Source organism: Myodes glareolus, chromosome 8 (genome assembly GCF_982192425.1).
Source record: "Myodes glareolus chromosome 8, mMyoGla1.1, whole genome shotgun sequence".
Lineage (NCBI taxonomy): Eukaryota > Metazoa > Chordata > Mammalia > Rodentia > Cricetidae > Myodes > Myodes glareolus.
Window position 1 is genome coordinate 56,462,384 of NC_142033.1, and position 21,685 is coordinate 56,484,068.

General features: G+C 45.0%; 1 protein-coding gene across 1 annotated transcript in view; it reads left to right on the forward strand.

The window, feature by feature from the left end:
• Positions 1-20,414, forward strand: part of Adgra3 (adhesion G protein-coupled receptor A3) — a 99,694-nt gene extending 79,280 nt beyond the window's left edge. Inside the window, exons 15-19 of the mRNA XM_048415300.3 lie at positions 4,953-5,077; positions 6,204-6,327; positions 14,771-14,916; positions 18,287-18,382; positions 18,518-20,414. Coding sequence (XP_048271257.3) covers positions 4,953-5,077; positions 6,204-6,327; positions 14,771-14,916; positions 18,287-18,382; positions 18,518-19,760 — 1,734 coding nt within the window. The 3' untranslated portion in view covers positions 19,761-20,414. The remainder of the gene's footprint in view (positions 1-4,952; positions 5,078-6,203; positions 6,328-14,770; positions 14,917-18,286; positions 18,383-18,517) is intronic.
• Positions 20,415-21,685: the final 1,271 nt, after the last annotated feature.

Sequence of the window (21,685 nt, forward strand, 5' to 3'; positions counted from 1 at the left end):
TGCTAAGATCTTTTCCCCCTATTTTCTGGTGTCTTGTTTTATGAGATGCAACTGCCACCTAGAGGCAGGAAATGGAAACACATCGTGGATTGCTGACAAAGTTGTAAAGTTGCAGTAGAGGGAGGAAGAAAATTCAGAGTTGCTGTTTCATTTATCGTACAGGCCTGTAATAGAATGAAACCCTCTTAAGGCTCTAGGCATATCTCTGAGCGCTTATTTAGCGTGTATGAAGCCTTGGGATCCATTATCTGGACTACAGCAGAAAATTAGACCTCTCCTATAGTAATTAATATCAATTAAGATAGAGGTAATGCCTTCTGGAAATTGAAAGTTGCTTGTTTTCTTGTAAACTCTTTTTGAGTCATAAATGCGATCCTGCCTTTCTTCCATGCTGTCCTCACGTCCTTATGTGAAGTCTAAGTGCCCTTCTCTCTTGGATGATAAGCCATGTGCTTCCTTTTTATGATCCCGTTTGAGAACTGTACTTTAAAGAGTGAGATGCAAACATGTTTTTGCTGCTCTGTCTCAAGTAGATGATACCATGGTTGGTTTTCATCTGCCTGGTACACTTAGTTATGGAGAAGCTGTCCAGAGCCTGAGGGGGAAAAGTCAGCAGAAGTTAGGATTGCTGGATTGATATCAGAACTAGCCAGTGGGGGTAGGAAGAACCAAAGGAGCTCTGGGCAATAGGAGCAAATTTGAGTAGACACTATGTAGGCCCTTAGGAGCTCATTCAGTAATAGTTACAGGGGCAGAGTGCTCACGAAACCTGCTATGTTTTTGTTACTGGCATCATCTAAATCATTGGTTCTCAACCTGTGGGTCATGACCCCTTTGGGGGTTGAACGGCCCTTTCACAGGGGTCTCATCTCACATGTCCTGCATATCAGATATTTACATTATGATCCGTAACAGTAGCAAAATGACAGTTACAAAATAGTAATGGAATTGTATGGTGAGGGGTCATGCCAATGTGAGGAACTGTATTAAATGGTTGCAGCATTAGGAAGGTTGAGAACCCCGGTTCTAGTTGTAAAGATCACTGCCACTTCCTTGTTCCTCTCATGATGCCTAGGCACACTCAGGCTGGGCTCCGCCTTCACCAGCTGTTCATAAGAACCCATACACAGACTCAAGATCTCAGTCACCAGAGTATACGTGAAAACCACAGCCCTGTAACACAAGACACAGACTGAGTAAAACCACTACCAGCGAAGACTGATGATACCAGTGGTTACGAGGATGAGGAGCAACCGAGAAACATCCCAACAACTGAAACGAAACTGGTACCAATGAACTGGTCAGCTGTGGACGTTAATACTGAAGCTGAGTACGGGAATGGTTCACACTCCTGGCCTCCACGCCTGAGGATGTATAGCCAATCAAAAGTAAACCTATTCATCAAGATCAACTTCCACCCAGTAACCAAATGCCCATTATCAGTACAACAGTTTTGCATGGACGACACTTAGCTTTTAAAGTATATAAGCTGCTGCTACACACAAAGAGAACTCTTTCCAATGTAATGTGGGGGAGAGAGCAGATACGCAAAAGCAATACCATGCTCGCTGAGTGTGGAATGTGAGCCCAGTCACTTCTTGCCTAGGGCACACCATGTTAGAAAGGTGGGAGAAGAAAAACATGGGGCTTCTAAGTGCTGGAGTAGCAACCATGGTGGTTAGAGGTGGGCATATCACACATGGAAATAGCATTGATCCAAGCTCAAGGGTTTAAGTCCTCTGTAACAGTGTTACTAACAGGAATGATAACTTTGCTTTTTCTCCTCTTAGTGCTGCTTTTATACATTGTATTTAGCATATTTTTATTTCCCAGTCTGTATTACTATAACATGTAATTGATAATAACTTCACTCATATTTCTCTTTTGCTTTTCGATCTTTAGCTTTTTCCCTCTCTTACTAACCTAACGTTTTCAGTGGTCTCGGTTCTTATATTGTCTAATAATACTTAGTCCAACAAGCTGCACTCTCTGCCTTCCCCCTAAATGCTGAAAATCTAAGGGGGATTTTATGGTTCAGATGATTCTGTTGAAAGTTAGTAAGTACCTGCAGCACACCCTGCAGATCCTCACGTATTTACTGTTTTTCCTTCTGCACATTCTTTTGGGTCTCCTACCCACTGGATTTTCTTTGCATTTGGACAGGTCCCCAAGCAGCATCCACCGTGGTAGAGCAGAGATTCAAACATTCGCTGTTCCTCAGTTTTCATTGGAAATATTGGCGAGCAGAATTTGGTGCTTTGAGATTCTGTAGCTATTATCCTGCTTCTGTGACCATGTATCATGCTCTGCCCAGGACTGTGAGAGGTGTCTTTGCATATGCTTCCTCAGTCCATCCCCTTGCCCTGTGGGATGATGGTGACTTTCAATCTTATAGGAGAAAACAGCCCCAATTCCTTCAGTTGCTCAGTGGACTCTGAAGCCAGCAGTGCCTGAACAGAGTGTGGTGGCTCTGTCAAGATACTGAAAGTCTATCCCTAGCTCTTAACTTCTATGGTAAGACTGCTTCTCCTAGAAACTGAGTGGAATCATGTCTGTTTTTCAGGGAATCTAACTGATGTTCATTACCTATACTTTAAAGAGTCTCCCTCTCACTGGGCATCATTCTTGAGGCCATGCTCTGTAGACCCATATTGTGGGCCCCTTACATGGGCACACCATAGGCTAATCGGCGAGTCCTCTGTTTTCTTCTGTGTACCTAGTTTACCCCATGTGCTCTGCATATCTGCTCAGCACTGTGCCTCTCTGTGGTGAGCCTCCAGTTCATGGATGTCAGGTAAATGGAGGAGTCACCCGCGGGAGCTTGTCACGGTGCAGTGAATTCTAAGATTGGAACTCAGTTTCCTTTGTTTCCCCTGTAGCTTCCCATTAGCTGTTTTGTTTGTTGGCATTAACTTTTCTGTTGTTAAGATGTTGGGTTTAAGATGATCTGATACCATCTTGTTAAAGCTACAGCTTTCTATTCTTAACTTCCACTTCATCCGTAGAGAATTTGCCCGTTCTCTCCCTGCCCTATTCAGGGTACCCCTGCCTTTGCTCACTGTTCTGCTGAAGGTGTTCACTCCTCCCCTTCCTGCTCTGTTGATGATGCCCCCTCCCTTCCTACTCTGTTGAAGATGCCGTCCACTTCTCATCTTGCTCTGTGAAGGATGGATTCCTCTTCTTTGTGTATTTGTCCCCCATTCCATCCTTTTCCATATAGCTTTACTTCATTTAGGTATTGTCAAGAGCCTTCTGGTTATGGATACATCACTATTAACTCCTTCCTACATCCAGCCACCATTTCGTACCCCAGGAATCATTGTGGGAGGAGAATGTAGTAGGGAGACCTGGTGGGTCCACAGATTGACCCCTGCTGCATACGATCAAGGGTGTAGGTGTCTTGTCTGAGGGAGGCAGATTGAGGTGCCTGTTCTTTGTGAGCAAGGGGGTGTCCGTATTACGCTTGGGACTTGTGTGTGTGTGTGTGTGTGTGTGTGTTTTATGTGGCTTGCTGCCATTGGTGACTGACTCTGTTTCTTTTCCCCTGTGGCTATGACCTACGAGGGCAAAAATCACATCTTCCATTGTATTTGGTCTGTCTGTGGTTTTGGAACTTGAACTTAATGTCTGAAGTTTTTGTTGCCTTGGAGACACTGTCATCTGCCATATTGTCTCAGCTGGTGGCTGTGAGCGTGTTAAGTGGTGAAAGGCATTAGGAGGGTGGAGCCTATACTTTTATGTGATCACCTCCTGTGGGAGCCTGCTCACGGTGGAGCAGTAGTAAGGACATAGTCCAGTGCTGAACATGACCGTTGGACTCAGCAGGTTATTCTTTTAAAGGATATAAACTTGGGAAGGACCTATGTTGGTGGAGATGGTGGGTGGGGGAGGTTGATAGACAGGAGTAGGGTGTGGATATGATCAGGATACATTGTATTCATGTATGAACATTTAAGAGAATAAATGCAAAAAGTACACTTTAGATAGCTGTCCTCCAAAGGTCTGCCTGGTAGGGTGTGGGCTAATAGCTTGTCCCACTCTAGATGGAAGAACTGCTGAAGAGTGGGTTGGAGTGGAGAAGGCATAGGTGACTGAAGGGCCCCTGGGAAGGAGGTTAGGGTCCTCATGTCCCCTTCGTACCCTAGCCCACAGTAGGCAAGCACCTTTATCTACTGAGTACTTCTACCATGATATGTTACCCTCGGCCCAATAGAGAAGCAAGTGGTTAGAACTGAAATCATTAGACAGAGAAAACTTTTTGTAAGACAATTTACCTGTTTTGGTCACTGTTTCAGGAAGCTGGTTAATATATTACATAAAAGCATCATTAAAATCTTATGGGATACAATTGCATATTCTTTCTGTTAGTTACCAGAGGTTACTTAGTGTATGCAGTATTTGTCCTGTTTTTGAAACACAGAGACAAGGCTTAGGTTCTGGTGACTGGCTGAACATCACAAGTCCATATGATACAAACCATAGATGACATGGTGGTGTGAATGAGAACTAGCTTCCTAAGTTTACGTATTTGAGCCCTGGGTACCTTGTTAATGGCATTGTTTGGAAGTTATAGAACTTTTAGGAGGTAGAGCACTGGGGTAGGCATCAAAAATTTGTATCCTTGCCTCACTTCTTATTTTCTCTGCTTCCTGTGTGTGTGTAGGAAGTGTGATCTGCCGGATGCCTGCTCCTATGGCCATGCCATGCTTCCCCAGTCATGATGGGCTTGTATCCTCTGAAACTGAGGCTAGATGAACTCTTCCTTTCTGAAATAATAATAGTAACATTACTATTATTATTATAATTATAGCAAGGGACATTAGTCCTTGAATAAATACACAGAGATAGATGTCAGGGCCAGAGGTTTTAGTCAACAACATGTTTCAGACATTCAAGAAACTTCTAGTAGCTAAATGTCCATAACAGTCTGTAAACTGTTTTTGTCCTCGCAGGATCTGACAGGGTCAGAACTGTACACCCCAGCAGCCAGCCTCCTCCATCCTGTGATTTATACTACAGCCATCATTCTCCTCTTATGTCTCTTGGCTGTTATCATCAGTTACATGTATCACCACAGGTAAGAGTGCTCCTGGCCATTGCAGATCTGTGCACCTGGATGGGGGCCTTTATTGGGGCGCCAATGGTGCCTTTACAAAGTAAGGATGCTTCCCATAGACTGCACACAAGTCTTCATTCCATACCCATCTGGGATGGACTCCAGAGCTTATTTCAGCCCTGAGGAATTTTCTCATTCCCTCTCTCCTCTGTTGAAGACATCGTCCCCTTTCCAGTTTGCTGGGGTACATGGAAGAGAATAGAGGCCTATGTGTCGGAGGCTGGAGTGACAGGTGCAGGTTGCTCCAGAAGGGCCTGAAAGAAAATGGTTCTGTCATCTATACGGTCCCTGCAGAGGTCTCTCTAGGTTGTTGACTGTCTGCACTTGTCTTTTACAGCTTTCGCGATGCTCTGATAGCTTTAAAGATCGCACTTTAAAGAATGTTGGTGACACTTTAGCAGAGGATTGGGGTTCTCTTCATTGGAGGCACAGCTATGGAAACTTGCTTTCTGATTGGAAGTAATGAACTAAAAGGATTTGTGAAACGGGAAACTCGCTTCACAAAAGATTCTGCTAGAACGTATTTTCCTATTTAAGCTGGACATGTCTGGCATTTCTTGACATTTGCTTTGGAAACAAAAGGTGATTTTGTTGTATTTTTAAAAAAAAAAAAAGAAAAGGAAAGAAAAGAAAAACTTCAACATTTCATTACAAAAGGCCAGGAGAAAAGGCATTGGGCATTTAGGCTGTGTGCGCTAGCCTCCTTTGTCAGGACCCAAACCCATGGGCACACTGCAGACGTCTCCACAGAGCCGAGCACGTAATCCAGTCTTCTTGGATATCATTAGTACCAGTTGTCCATCTTCCAATAGGGGAGAATTTTCATAGCTTTAGAGGGTGCTGTGGTGCCATCCGTGTCTTTTTAATACATAAAGCTAAATGTTAAGAGACAGTGTTAAGTTAAATGGGTCCTCAAATCATTTTGTGTGTATGTGTATTTATAGTATATGTTCCGTAAGTAAGGTCTTTAAATTTGAGGCATTTCCATGTTCCCTGTTGTGCAGCTGGACTTAACCTCTCAGTGCCTGTCAGAGCCCTGCTGCCAGCCTCACAGCCCCACTGTTCACATTCCTCTCTTTCCCAACAGCTTGATTCGGATCAGTCTCAAGAGCTGGCACATGCTCGTGAACTTGTGTTTTCATATTTTCCTGACCTGCGTGGTCTTCGTGGGAGGAATAACCCAGACCAGAAATGCCAGCGTCTGTCAAGCAGTAAGTCAAACTTGAAAGGTTTTAGGGTGGAAAAATATTATGAGTCTAGAAAATAACTTTCGTTAACTGTAAAACAAAAAACTTGTTTCTCTGGAGGCTTCCCTTTCCCTGCAGCCCGGCCTAATGCCTGCCCACTAAGCAATCTACCAAGGTTCTTGAGGTTTGAGTACCTATTCCCAGACTAATGACGAGCTCTAAAAGCTTGTTTCTGTCCTTGGCAATTGCCTGTTATCTGTCAAGCCCTTTGCAGTGCTTAATGGTTCATTTAAATTGTTTATAAAGTCCCTTTGAGTAAAAAAGATAAATGGCATTTTTTTTTTCTGACTGTAGATTTTAAATAGCTTAATCCACTGATGAAAACAAGAAGAATTGGGCAACACAAAGAAACCCATTAGGTTTGGTAAATGTAAAGAATTAAATAGTCAACTCTTGCATTTACATTGTTACCTCTTCCTTTCAGGTATGGTATTGTTACCTTATTCTTCACATAGGAATAGGAGATAATGTAGATTTATTTCTTTATTTGTACATTGCTAACCTAAGAATAATGGCGAGTTAGGCTATGTGAATTTGCATCTCAGTTCTACCACTTGTTGACTGTGTTGTGGTTGCAGTTTGTTGGCCTGTTTTGAAATTGCGACATCAAACACAGCATGTGAAATCTGCCCCAAGTGCATAGTCCACAGGTGTGCTGTACTGCAATACTGACCCTGCATCTTCTGTCGGAAACTTCCTGCTTCGTGTAACTCTGGGAGTGTCCCTTCTGTACCCACCCAATAGCTGCTCCTATATTCTTGTTCCTCCAACAGCTAGCAGTCCCCCCCTCCCGTGAAACATGAAGGGTCCTGCTTGTTGGGGTTTATTCCACCTGGTACCCCACAGCCAGCAAGCCCTAAAGAAAATCACACAGAGTCCACATTAGATTATAAACTGATTGGCTCATTAGCCCAGGCTTCTTATTATCTCTTGTAACTTATATTAACCCATTATTCTTATCTATGTTAGCCACATGGCTCAGTACCTCTCTCAGCAGGGCAGGTCACATCTTGCTTCTCTGTGGTCTGGGCAGGAATGTGGAGGGAGCTTCCTGCTTCCCAGAATACTCCTGTTCTCATCACCCTACCTCTACTTCCTATCTGGTTGACCCACCTATACTTCCTGCCTGGCCAATCAGCGTTTATTTAAAATAAACAGATTGACAGAATACAGACAATTCTCCCGCACCACTCCCGCTTCATGATCTTTGACTACCAGGGTTATGTAACGTTCTACCATTGTATAATGTCCATAAAGTTTATGTTGTTGACTATCACACAAGTTGCTTCTTTGTTATTGTCAAACAATATTCCATTTTAGGGCCCTTTTGTATTCATTATAAGCACTTAGGAACCGTTTCTACCCGTTTGGCTATTGTAAAGCTGCAGTGAACATGGAATATAAATATCAGTTTGAAATCCTGATTCCCATAGTCAGTGCGTCTGTCTTATTACCTGCAAATTGAGGTGATAGTTGAATTGTTGGGTGAGTTGACTGTATATATTAAAAAACAAAAGTAATTCTCACATATATTACTAGAAATGGTATGAAAGTTTAGAAAAGACTAAATATGACCTTACTGTACAACGGTCTCATGCCAGTGTGTAGACATGATGTCTTGGTTACTTTCTTATTACTCTCTTAAGACAGTATGACCAGTTGGGCATAGCAGATCTCTGTGAGTTCAAGGCCAGCCCCCGCCCCCTAAAAGACACCATGACCAAGGCAGCTTATAAGAGAAAGCATTGCCTTTGGAGCTTTCTGTACCATTATGACAAGAGGGCACAGCAGCTGTGCAGGCATGGCACTGGAGATGAGTAGGTTAAGTCTCAGGAAGGACATATAAGTTCCGAAAAATCAGCTCAAGACGGACTAGGACTTCTCATGGTTAGATAAAAGCCTCAGGAACTTAGGAAACAGTTTCGCAGCTGCCAAAAGGAATCAGTTCCCTTGTCTCTGGCAGAAGAGACATATGATCCAACAATGACATATACATCTGGTGGCATATCCAGACCATGTTGGTCTCCAGACCCCTCAGTCCTTATTCACAAGTAGCTGTTAGACACTCCAAAGCCCCCATGCCTGCCTCCTGGCCCTGCTTACCTCCCCCAGGTTATTTCAGTTCCTCTGCCCCATTTGTAATGGCAAGGTTTTCTTCCCTCCACCTTTGCTATACTCCCTTCTCTCACAGATAGCTCTGGCCATGCCCTGTCTGCTCCTTTTTCTCTCAGTCCGAGAGCATACATCTAATCCACAGGTATGACTGATGGCCAGGGGGCTCCCAGGATCCTGTGTGTGCCGTTGGTTCGAATGTGAGTAGACATATCCTATGAGGCTTTACCTTGGGAGGTAAAATGTTTGCAAACCACTGGAGCCCGCAGTTTCGCTCTTGGGTTTAATGACTTGCTCATGTGGGTGGGAGTCTACACATGGGCATGAATATTCATGGAGTGTTATATTCAGTAGCAGGAACCTGAGAGGAACTGAGTGAGTGCCTGTCGCAGACAGTGGGAAACTTAGGCCTGCAGTGAATAGCGAAAAACACAGCCAGCGAGGCTTAGGTAAAAACAGGCTGAGAAGTCATATTCACACTGATAGATCCTTTTATTATGATAAAAATGACGAACGTAACCTACTTTCAACAAGGATAGGCAGTTGGGAGAAAACGGAAGAGCAAGGACAGAGGTGACGGTACCTTGAATGGGGGTTATGTGGTTAGATCGGGTTGGTGTCAAGTCTGCATTTCATCTTACTGGTGGACGTTTGGATGATTATTCCATGATGAACAAATTTATTAACACAGACAGAGCCCAGTCATGTTGTGTTATGGCCTGTGGGTGATAAATCCATCATGGCATTCCTAAAAACTAGTCTAAAGTATTTGAGTGTTTGTAAGAATTGCCGCGAAGACTCAGTGACGTTTTAGTGGTAGCAGCACGCTTGTACTGGCTTCTCAATAAGTGTTATCTAGGCTGCTGCCTGTGTTGACACACTCACATCTTGGCGGTGTGATGTGCTTGTGTCAGCCATTCCTCTGCCCTTGAAAGTGTACTTCGGGTAATCAGCCTGGGATCAGCACAGTGCACAGACAGAAGACAGTTTCTTTGTCTTTGCTCCTTCCCTATTCATGCCACTGCTTCTGGCTTACATGGAAGGCACTATCAGTAACAGTTTTAGAGATACTGCCCCTCATCTCCCACGATCAGGGCTTGCTATAATCCTACAGTGCCTAATTACCTTCCCTTTTCTCTGGACTCTAAGCTGCCACGGGATTCTTAACTTTCCCCTAGGTGAGAATCGTATCAGTTTGGTTCATGCACATTTATCTAGGAACCACCACAGGATCTGACCCATAGTAGGTGCTCTACAATTACTTAAAAAAAGAAGGAGGAGGAGGAGGACAAAGAAGAAGAAAAAGAACAAGAACAAGAAAAGACGCAGCATCAGCCTGTGTTTGAGGATAGAAATTAAGCCCCCGGCCTTGTTGAGCATATTTCCTGTTAGAACTGGCCGCACACATTGATTCAACTGTCCTCAATTTCATCCCAAAGTGCTTCTTGGTTTCCTGAAGCAGACACGTTAATTTATTCATTAAAGAAATGAATAGGAAGTGACCATTGTAAAAATGACCAAATGGTGTTTTATTAGCTCTCTACAATGAAAAGGAGAGGGATTGCATGGACTTCCCAGTACCTCAGAACAAATGCTCCAGTAAAAGGTTTATAAAGGATGCTTTTAGTGTGTAGTAGACAAGGCAGCATTTGTCTAGGACTCATGGCTCAAGGCTCCTTGCTTTACTCTTACATTGTAACAGGATTTCATTGGTTGGTCTGGGAGGGGCGTGAGGAGTACAGAAAACTGGGTGAGAATTCCAGGTCCTGGTGGGTAGGGAGTCGTTCTGTGCCTGTCTCATCCACTTATACAAGTCTCTCACCCTAGCTGAGGCTTCTGTATTTCTCCTGTAAAATAGGAGTCAGACTGGCTAAATTAGCATGGCCCTTATCTTCTTCTGACTCTAAAACCCTGCTAGGCATGCCTTCCATCTAAGCGCTTAGGAGGGAGAGGTGACTGAGTCTCTTGAGTTCAAGGCCAACCTAGTCTGCACAGTGAGTTCCAGGCCAGCACAGTGAGACCCTGTCTCTGTATAAACTGAGTGTTTTGGCACCGGATGTATGAACTAAGAGCATGACCTCTCCAAGGTGTGGTTGAGGAGAGGGTATTTATTGTAGATATGAAGGAAAAGTCCAAAGGAGAGAGAGAAAGGATATTGGGCATGGCCAGCAGACTGAACGTGGCTAGGAGCGGTGAGGAGAAAGAGAAGGGGAATACGAGAGGGGACAAGGAAGAGCGCGCCAGCCAAGGCAGCCAAGAGAGGGAGACTAAAGAGAGCTCTAGAAGAGCTCCTGGCAGAGGTGACTGGGTTATATAGGAGTGAGAAGCTGGGGGAAGGGATGCTCGCGAGCTGGAGAAGCTTAGAGTAGAGGATCAGGTGAGAAGAGCCGCAGGTAGCTGTGGCACTGAGAAAGTCAGCAGGCCAGCATGGGCTTGAGGATGCTAAAGGCATCCCAGTTAGCCATTTTCCTTTGGACCTGACAGTCTGAGAGTGGACCCACCACCGAGTCACTGAGCCCTGATGTGTTCATTTTTTAGGTGCCGTTTTTGCAGATGCACGTAATTTATGCGGCTCTTTCTTCCCCCTTTCAGGAATCACATACTTTACCCAATGGGATGGTGGTGCCTACTGTTCTGTCCCACAGAGATTGGTAGAGAGTGTTAGCGGTGCCAGCTGCTGGCTTCCTAGATCAGTTCCAGTTTTCTGCTGCCTTTTACTGATTTTCAGAATGAGCTGGAGGAAGCAAGGAGGGAGGTAGAAGGGGCCTGACCCAGGGTTGAGAAGAATCTGTGTTCTAGTTCACCATGTACCACTAGGTCATTGCTTGATTGTTCATTTTCTGCCTTTGGTTTTCTTAGCATTGTGTTAAGGGATGGACCTTGTTTGGTTGTTCTACTGTTCCAGGGTTATCTACAAATACAATGCCAGCTGCCCTTCTCCAGTGTCCTTTTATGTCTGTTATCTGGAGAAATGCTGTGCTGGCCTGGGAGAGCCAGAAAGGGAAAATCTAATCAGGAAACAGGCAGAGCTGTCTGCTTGCACCTGTGTCTAACTTTTCTATTAACCCTAGGAAGCATTTTCTGCCTGTTACGTAAGTGTGCAAACTCAATTGTGTAGAAATCAAGTGCCCTAGATCACTCACTAGTGGTGTGTCACAGCAGAGACTAAATGCTGAATGGTTTGATCTGATCTCCCCACCTCCATTACTGTGCCCTGCTAAGGCATTGTAGCCCATCACACCTGTATGTGAAGAGCCTGTTGGCTTCAGGGGGCCTTGGTTCAGGGGACTTTGGTTAGTGCTGACCTCATGGTGATGTCAGGAGCCGTAAGTCAGATAGCTTACAGAAATTTGTTTGTGGCCATGTGACTATCACTACTGGAAGCTATTTATTTTATTCTATTCTATCCTTTCTTTCATTCTCGCTTCCTTTTTTTTTTTTCCTTTCTTCAAGACAGGGTTTCTCTGTGTAATTTCTATCCTGGAACTCCCTCTGGAAACCAGACTGGCTTCAAAGTCACAGAGATCCACTTGAATTAAAGGTGTCCACCACAGCCCAGAAGCTGTTTCTTTTCATTTTTGCCTCTTCAAATATGATTATATTCATCATACTGGTGATTTTTTTTTGTCTGTTACAGTGCATGCTACAGTTACTTAGTTTAAAAAGCAGCTTAAGTATTTGAAAGTATAGATTACTACATAAGTAACATAAGTGGGGCTTACTCCTTATATAAGATTTAATTACGTTTTAAATCATGTGTCTGCATGTATGTGTGCTTTTGGGGGATATGTGTATGAGGCTGATGCCCACAGGGGCCAGAGTCATTTGATCCCCCGAAACTGGAGTTATCGACAGTTGTGAACCAACCACCCAACATGGGTGCTGGGGACAGAGCCTGGTCCCTATGCCAGAGCAGTAACCCTCTTAACCTATTCACCAGCTTCCAGCCCCGAGGCTCACACTTTTACACCTGTATGTAGTGTGGAAATAACTGTTCTTCTCCACCCCGCAATTGCGTGTGTGTGTGTGTGTGTGTGTGTGTGTGTGTGTGTGTGTACATTGTCCCCTGTGTGTAGAGACCCAAAGTTAATATTGTCTTCTACCTTTCTTTTCTTTTTTTTTTTTTAAACTAAGATAGGGTCTCTCTCAGAGCCTGAAGCTCGCTAACATGGCCACTTGATCTAACTAACTCGCTTGTTCTAGGGATCACCTATCTCCCGAGTGCTGGGAGGACAGGTGAATGCCGTGCCCACCCAGCTTTCTTTTGGGTTCTGGAGATCTAAACTCTGGTCCTCAAACTTCCACAATAGTATTTCTCTCTGGTCCAAGGTAACTTTCTTCAGTAATGACATGTTACTTTTAATGAGCCCTTTACATGCCCCGTGGATTACTTCTTTCTAAGCTGTTTAAAAAACCTCTGGCTCTCTGATGTAGTTGGGTTGTACTTTATGCACTGCCCAAGTGTTGAATGGAAAGCACCACACAACCAGGGAGCTTCCCTCCTGGATCTCAGTTCTGTTTTTCTGGTTCTTAGTGGAGTGATGATTTGTTATGTGACTCGCTGAACGCTTCTATTTTCATAATCGTTTTAGTGTAAGGTATTCTGAAGAGCAAACACTTTTGTGGAAATTTAGAAATGCTATAGAAAACAGAGACTAACTCTGTTTTTTCTCCTTAGAAGAAGTTTCTGCCTTGCCCCTGTTTTGAAATGTTTACCACTTAGAGTATTTAACAGTTCTGCTTCTCCAGCAATAAAAAAAAACCCTATCACTTTGAGTAAAAGCTCAGTGATTCCTCTTGAATATACTAGTTTCTATGCGACAAATTTACTTACGCTATTTTTACTTAAGGTGCTTAGTGTGACTTGGGGTGGCACAAAGGGGTATGCCATTTTTAGTCTATGAACTTGGCTTTCCTAACAAGTCAGCAAAACTGATGGGAACCAAGGGGCTATTTCTGTCCCTTGGAGAGCTCCGTGACTTCTGACTTTTCTAGTTCAGCTAATTGGGATGCCCTGTCCTGGCACTTCAATCTGCAGGGTTTATTGTGGGCAGAGACTCCCCTGGTTAAGGGCCATTGGACTTTTGTGCCCCCGGGCTTTAGCTGCAGATCGGCTCTTGTTCTTCTGTTGCTGACCTGGGTCTGGTAGTGTCAGCTTGGTTTAGATTTTTCTTGATGTTTTCCAGTTCTAGAACTTTACCTGTAGTAACTGTGGGAAGGAAAGTACCGATCCGGGATTCAGTCCTCGGCACTGTGTAACCCATGTGTGGTGAAACACCCTGGACTTTGGAACCCAGGAGGTCGAGGGGGTTGTAGGAGTTCAGAGTCATCTTCCACTACACAGTGATATTTGAAGTTAGCCTGGGGATCTTGACATCCTGTCTCCAAAAGAAGCAAAGAAACAAGAACAGCAGCCATTTAAAAAGATAGCAAGTCATGAGTTAAGAAAGCTAGCCATGATGTCATGTTTATAAATCTAGCACTCTGGAAGCCAGGAGGATTGGTGCAAGTTCAAGACTAATATGGGTTACATAGTGAGTTATAGGCCACTCTGGGTTACAGATTGAGTCTTAGTCTGACTTTCTACTCCCATCCCATTCTAGATTAGAAAACATTCTAGATTATGTTCTTGCTCTGGTGATATGGAGTGTTTTCTTCTTCTTCTTCTTCTTCTTCGTCTTCGTCTTCGTCTTCCTCTTCCTCTTCCTCTCCCTCCTCTCCCTCCTCTCCCTCCTCTCCCTCCTCCCCCTCCTCCCCCTCCTCCCCCTCCTCCCCTCCTCCCCCTCCTCCCCCCCCCTCCCCCCTCCCCCCCCTCCTCCTCCTCCTTCTCTTCTTTTCCAATCCTTGTATTCCCTTTCATCATGATCTAGAATTTTATTCTCAGCCAGAGGCGATGCAGCAGGTCATGTGATCAGCATACTTCCTGTCACCACTAGCAAATGAGTTTAATCTGTGTCATGTACTGCACTGCAGTTACACTTTCGGGTGCCCTTGGTTTTGTGCCCATTCGGTCTCCAGTGCCGTTTGTTGGTGAATTCCTAGCTCTCAATCAGAGCCCAGGTATCTTTCTCAAGAATGTACTGTGTGCTGTTGTGTTTCTGTTGCCTCTGTCGTCTCTGCTTCTTCTTTCTGTGACAGAAGATGAACTGATAAATTGCATTATCTGTTAACAGCCTTAATTTCTTCGTGAGCATGAAAAGGAGTCGATTACAATATACCTTCGTGTGTTTTTTAATCAGACTTGAGAAAACTGTTCTCCTTTTAATTTTCATATGTTGTCCAATCTTCCTCATAGGTTGGGATCATTCTTCATTATTCTACCCTTGCCACGGTGTTGTGGGTTGGAGTCACTGCTAGAAACATCTATAAACAAGTCACTAAGAAAGCTAAGAGATGCCAAGATCCTGATGAGCCACCCGCTCCCCCACGACCAATGCTCAGGTATCCTGAACCTTTGTTGTATCTCAAGTGTTCGTTAAATATTGTGTTTGCTTTAGTTGAAGCACAATCATAAGTTGTAACAGCAAGAAACATTGGTGTGGCTTTCAGAGGTCAAAGGAAGGACTTGTAAGCCGGACTGACTGGCCGTGAGTGTTATCAGCAGCCACATCTCCACTGTGGGTTGCTTGCAGAGCACGGAGGTGGGATTAGCTCTATTGTCAGTTCTATGGAATATTAGCTTTTTGAATTTTTTTGAGGTCATGTGTCATTGATCTTAATCTCAAGAATTAATTTCTTTTCCCTACAAACGACAAAATGAGTTTGGAGTTATAGATCCTTCCTACCCATTGTACTAAGAAGAGTTGTGAGTGGATTGATGGTGCTGGAGGAGTAAAACTATCAGCGGGGAGTGGGTTCACAGAAGGCCGACGACACCCCCTGCCCGTGAGTCTGCAGAACGGGCTGTGGACTGTGGAATACCTGCTCAGGCCTCTTGAAAGTAGAGAATTGCACATACAAAGAAAAGCCACTCATGTGGGAGGAGGGCACATGCCGAGCCACTGCCATGAGCCTGGCTTTGGGGTTAAGGTAGTGGTAGAGGTCCCCTGTAAATAAGGGAATAAACAGAGGAAGCTGAGATCTGTAGATTGCTGAGCCTAGGGTCTGTGGCCTGGAGGAGCAGGAATTCAGGCGGTAGTAGTCTGGTGGGGGCCTTGAGGTTAATTGTCCCAGAGAGAAGTCAGCTAGAAACCAAATAAATGATTTAAGTCCATCGTGGGGGAACCAGTGCATTTGTTAGATTTACCTCCATCAGCATGGGTGGCTTGGACAGCAGTGTCACAACTGTCCCACCCCAGCATAGGAAAGCTCCCTGATTGAATTTATGTGGAACTGGCAGGCGGCTACTTATTGAAGAGGTCGCTCTGCTTTAGGGATCCCTTACTGCCTGTCGTACCTCAAGGAACTTACCCCTGAGTTGTGTAAGTTTTGTAAAGTTTATGAGGATGTCCTGCAGCTGATGCCTGCCTCTCCCAGGAATGCATTGTTGCAGTACCAGCAGAGAGCTGCGCGGTAAACGAGTCGTGTTAAAATATGAATGGCTGCAGGAAATCTGTAACTCGGGAGGTGGCCTCACGGTGTCACTTTACGACAGTGTGGAGTATAGATTGGGATGCTTGAAAATAGGAAATGTCAGGGAGTCACTGGGGTTGTCCCTGCGAGGGCTGAAGCCAGGGAGTGTATGCTAGATGTGTGAAGTAGCTTCCATGGGATTGGCGACGGGTTGGGGTTGGACTGAAGAGGGTGAGGGTCAGAAAGTTGAAGGAGTCTGGATGGCTCCAGTGAGTTGGCCATCTCTGCAGATGGTGTTTCCTTCAGCTGCAAATGCTGCAGGAGGAGTAGCTGTGGTGGAAGGCTAAGCACGAGGGAGGCTTACCAGTGCTCAACCCAGTTCATCTCCATGTGCTGCTGGCACCAAAGCCCGGATAGTGAACAAGGTCTAGGGAGGAGTTAGAAGTGTAGTGATCCTGGGTCGCGTCTGTTTTCACGGGGTGGGCTGGGGGAAGAAATGGAAGAAAACACCAGGCAGAGTAGATAGCTCCAGAGCCCATCAGTTTGCTCACTCAGCCTGCAGAGTCACCAAAGGATGAGGACCGGTACCTGTCATTGTGTGAAGAATGTTGACTTTGCTGAGTGATAGTCCAGCAAATCCCATGCTCCTTCGGTCTTCCTCTGGGTTCTAAGAAAAACACTAAGCTTTAAGGAAAAGCATCATGAGACCCAAGCCCTAGGACACCCTGCCCCTGCAATGGCCAACAAACATTCCCTCTGCTTCCTGCGTGTAAGGCTGCTGCTTGCTCCCCCTGCTCTGAGTCTTGGGCTTAGTTAAGGCACCTAGCAGTGCTGCTGCATGCAGGAGCAGCTGGTGCATCACTGTAAGCAGGAAATGAGGCAGGTGATGGTACATACGTCCATGGGTGTGACAGAAAGACAGTAGAAAGTAGCTCAGCCAGGAAAAGACAGAAGATAGAGACACTTGAACATGTGTATAGCAGAGCAGAAGAGACAGTGAAGAAGACCTGAAGACCCGTAGTTGCAAGCGAGGAACTGTTAACAGGACATTACAGGAGGTGTAGTGAGGCAAAGCAAATGTGAAAGGAAAGCCTGTTTTCAAGGAAAGCCGGCGGGAATTGGTGTGGCAGGAGTAGGAGGGCCATAGTTCTTGGCATTCACTGTAAGTGAAACGTGGAAGGCGTAGTTCCAGACTTCCAGGGCAGCTTGTGACTTCAGCAAACTGATGTCATATTTGAGATACTTGTAACTGAGTATGATGAAGAAAATGTTTCAGACATGCTTTTCACGTGGGCCACTCATGATTTAGAGCAGCTTTTCAGAAACGGGTAATAACAGGCTTCTGGCTGTCCTGGGTGATCTGGACCTGGGACAGCAAAGCCATTTTAGTGGGTAGGAGGATTCAGATGCCCTAGCTACAAACAAAGCTTTTCTTGGCAGGATTAGCAGTGCCTTGTATACCACAGTTCCTTAAAGGAAACTAATTTATGATTGTGTTTCTATGTTTGCGTGTGGTTGTCGGTGTGTGTAGAGGCCAGAGGACAGCTGTGAGTGCCATCCTCAGGAATAAGGCTGGACTAACTGGCCAGCATACCAAGGGATCCGGATCTCCGCTTCCAGCTCAACAGCATGGGAATAGAAGGGTGTGCCACCATGCCCAGCCTTTACATGCGTGCCATGGATCATACGTAGGCTCTCCTACTTAGAAGACAGACTCTTTATCAACAGAGCGTTCTCCCCACCTTCCTTTGTTCTTATTTTCAACTGTTTGCTCCACAGGGAAAGAGACAGGTTTTTGTACTCTGGAAGCTTCTGGGATCCTGATGCCCTCCTTGTTCTCAGTTTGTGGTAGAGATCTTGGTTGAGCGTGAACCAAGCTCTAACACATCACCATATTTTATGTGTGTGACTCTTAAAAGTTGCCGTGTCATAGACTGACATTTGTAGTTCACCAACCGAATTTAATGGAAGCCTCTTTCCCTGAAAACACAACCAGCAAAAGCCTTACCTCGACCCAAGTGTTCTTCCGCCTGGCCACAGGGGGGCAGCAGCTGACCAGCTTTCTTCAGCTCAGAGCCTTTCTGCAAAAGAAACAAGTCAACAAAAAAGCATGGCAGAACAAAAATGCCAAAAAAAGCGGGGGGGGGGGGTCATTTAAAAAAGCAATTACTGAAAGTTGTCGCAGAGTGCTCCTAGAATGAGAGTAATTAGCCTCCACAGAATGACCTGTGAAGTGTTTCAATGTCGTAGTAGGTCTGTGGGCCTTATGGACAAGATAACGAGCCACTGTTTCTCCTAGGTTCTACCTGATTGGCGGCGGGATCCCCGTCATAGTGTGTGGCATCACTGCAGCCGCGAACATCAAGAACTACGGCAGCCGGCCTGGTGCACCCTAGTGAGTACTGTGTTCTCTGTACGCCCGAACCCACTGCTTCTGGAGCAGTTAGTTTGTAGGCACCGCAGTTGGTGGCAGCTCCTAAGTGCTTTGCAATGCAGAGTGTCTAAGCTCATTCCCCGTGTTCTCTCCTAGTTGCTGGATGGCCTGGGAACCGTCCTTGGGCGCCTTCTATGGACCTGCCAGTTTCATCACTTTTGTAAACTGTATGTACTTTCTAAGCATATTTATTCAGCTAAAAAGACACCCTGAGCGCAAATATGAGCTCAAGGAGCCCACAGAGGAGCAGCAGAGATTGGCAGCCAATGAAAATGGTGAAATAAATCATCAGGACTCCATGTCTTTGTCTCTCATCTCGACATCCACGTTGGAAAATGAGCACAGTTTTCAGTCTCAGCTTTTGGGAGCCAGCCTTACTTTGCTCTTGTATGTGGCCGTGTGGATGTTTGGGGCCATGGCTGTTTCTTTGTATTACCCTTTGGACTTGGTTTTCAGCTTCTTTTTCGGAGCCGCATGTTTAAGCTTCAGTGCCTTCATCATGGTGCACCATTGCGTCAACAGGGAGGACGTGAGACTTGCCTGGATCATGATGTGCTGCCCAGGGCGGAGCTCATACTCAGTGCAAGTCAACGTCCAGCCTCCCAACTCGAGTGGTACTAATGGAGAGGCACCCAAGTGCACCAATAGCAGTGCAGAGTCTTCATGCACCAACAAAAGTGCATCCAGCTTCAAAAACTCTTCCCAGGGCTGCAAGCTGACGAACTTGCAGGCTGCCGCAGCGCAGTACCACAGCAATGCCTTACCTGTGAGTGCCGCACCCCAGCTGGATAACAGTCTGACAGAACACTCGATGGATAACGACATTAAAATGCACGTGGCTCCTTTGGACGTGCAGTTTCGAACAAACATGCACCCAAACCGCCACCATAAAAACCGAAGTAAAGGACACCGGGCCAGCAGACTCACGGTCCTGCGAGAGTACGCCTACGACGTCCCAACGAGCGTGGAAGGAAGCGCGCAGAACGGCTTACCTAAGAGCCGGTCGGGAAACAATGAAGGACATTCAAGGAGTCGGAGAGCTTATTTAGCCTATAGAGAGAGACAGTACAACCCACCCCAACAAGACAGCAGTGATGCTTGTAGCACACTTCCCAAAAGCAGCCGGAATGTTGAAAAGCCTGTTTCAACTAGTAGTAAGAAGGAGACGCCGAGGAAGCCAACTGCGGCTGACCTTGAAAGTCAGCAGAAATCTTACGGGCTGAACTTGGCCGTGCAGAACGGACCAGTTAAGAGCAATGCACAGGAGGGGCCTTTGCTAGCTACTGACAGTACTGGTAATGTGAGGACTGGACTATGGAAACATGAAACGACTGTGTAGCGTTGTGGGGGCTTCCCACACAGAGTCGGCCCAAATGTGATACTCACATTCCTTTAAGCTACGAACTCTTAGAGACAAACTGTTTACAGCCGCCTTAGGGATTCAGAACATCCAAATATGCTTGTGAGTTTTGGGACTTACTTATTTTATATTCCTAAATTGTCACCCCCTCCTCATCAAGAATTAAAAAAAAAATCCTTTAAAACCTTGTTTGACTTGTCAAAGCACCAATACGATATTTTGGAAGTTGAAACTATAATTTCTTAGAGATTGCTCTGTCTACTTAACATTTCAGGCTTGTATTTAATGAAACAAATAGGAGCTTGGTTTTGTGCCGATGGTTTACTTCTACATTGCGAAAAGCATTTTAGGAGCTGGTAAGATAGCTCCATGGGTTAATGGTGCTTGCCTCCAAGTCTGTTAGTTTGTGAGTTGTAAACCTAGTGCCCATAGGGTGGATAGAGGAAAGTCTCCTAAGTGGTCCCCTGGTCCATATGTGCCTCCACCCTTACCTGTATATACACACAAATAAATAAATGTAATACCTTCTAAGAGCATTTTTAGCTCTTATTTTAATAAAGTTTTTGTAGTGGTGTCTTTTCAAGGTGAATCAGGCATAAATAAATTATCAGATGTACTGTTGGTTCAACTATACTGATTAAAGCGTTTATGTCTGGGGGATTTCTGAGTTGAAGTTTCATAAATACAGTTTTAAAAGTTATAAGGGGTGAAAATATCTCACAGAATGGTTTTTAAGAATGGGAATACTGTAGGAACCTGTGTGTAAATCGCATAATTTTGCCATATCACTTTTACTGGTTTATATTTCAATTAAACTTTCTTTTATTTTTTTTTTCTTTTTCCTTTTCCTCATTTTCTTTTCTGCTCATGTAAGGATCTCATGTGTCTCAGGTTGACTTCCAGATTGCTATATACCTGTGGATAACCTTGAACTCCTATTTTTTTCTCCACCTCCCAGTTGCTGAAATGACAAATGCATAGCACCAGGTCCAGTTTATATAGTGTTGAGAAGCTCTTGGAACACTGAGCAAGTATTCTCCCAACTAAGTCACATTCGTGGCTGTGAGTTAACTTTCTTAGTGGTTGTTTTGGTGTGCCTGAGGGTCCCACACGTCTGCTGTTTGTTGAATATGCAGGAAGCTCGCATGTGAGACTCACATTCTTTCTGGAGTCTCCAACCAAGATTAGCCCTATGTTGACTTATGCTTTGTGCCAAACTGAAAGTAGTTTTTGGTCCATGCTAAAGTACTGTCCTTTATATTCCATCGCAGCGGGAAACAATTCTGACACAGAAACATCATTAGTTGTCAGAACTCTCTGGTACCCAGTCCTACCAGGTTCATTTTCTGTGAAATACGATGCTGGGGAAAAAAAAAATCACACAACTCAGCAATCGAAGTCTCCAGTTTGATTGAATCCAATCAAACTCAACAGCACATACTCAAGAAAAGAGGCAAGCAGCTTCCCCTAGGTGTTAACCACAGAGACAGTGACGTGCTCGTCACTGCGGGCATCCTCAGCCACATTCCAGACCGACCCCTCAGCACCACACTAGTCTTCATAGTCATGGTGTGCGGCTGGAAAAACAACTGGTTTTGGTTTGCGATAATACAACTGACACTTCTGTTCAAGCCTTTATTGTATGTCTTTCTGGCGGGGAAACAAGGCAAGCGGCCAGGAGATTGCTGTTTGCACCCTCTGTCTACTTTTCAGCCAAGTATTGGAAAACTACAGTAGCCGAAGAGCGGTGAATGGTTCTTTTCTTATTACCTTTTTGCTTTTCCGATAACCCTTGGTGTGCGAGGTGAGTGCTCAGCCCGTTTTCCTGTGTTGCTGCTCCGCTCTTGATGAGAACTTCACTGTTGTTCCTTCTCTACCGCTCCGTCAGAAACAGGCAATTCACT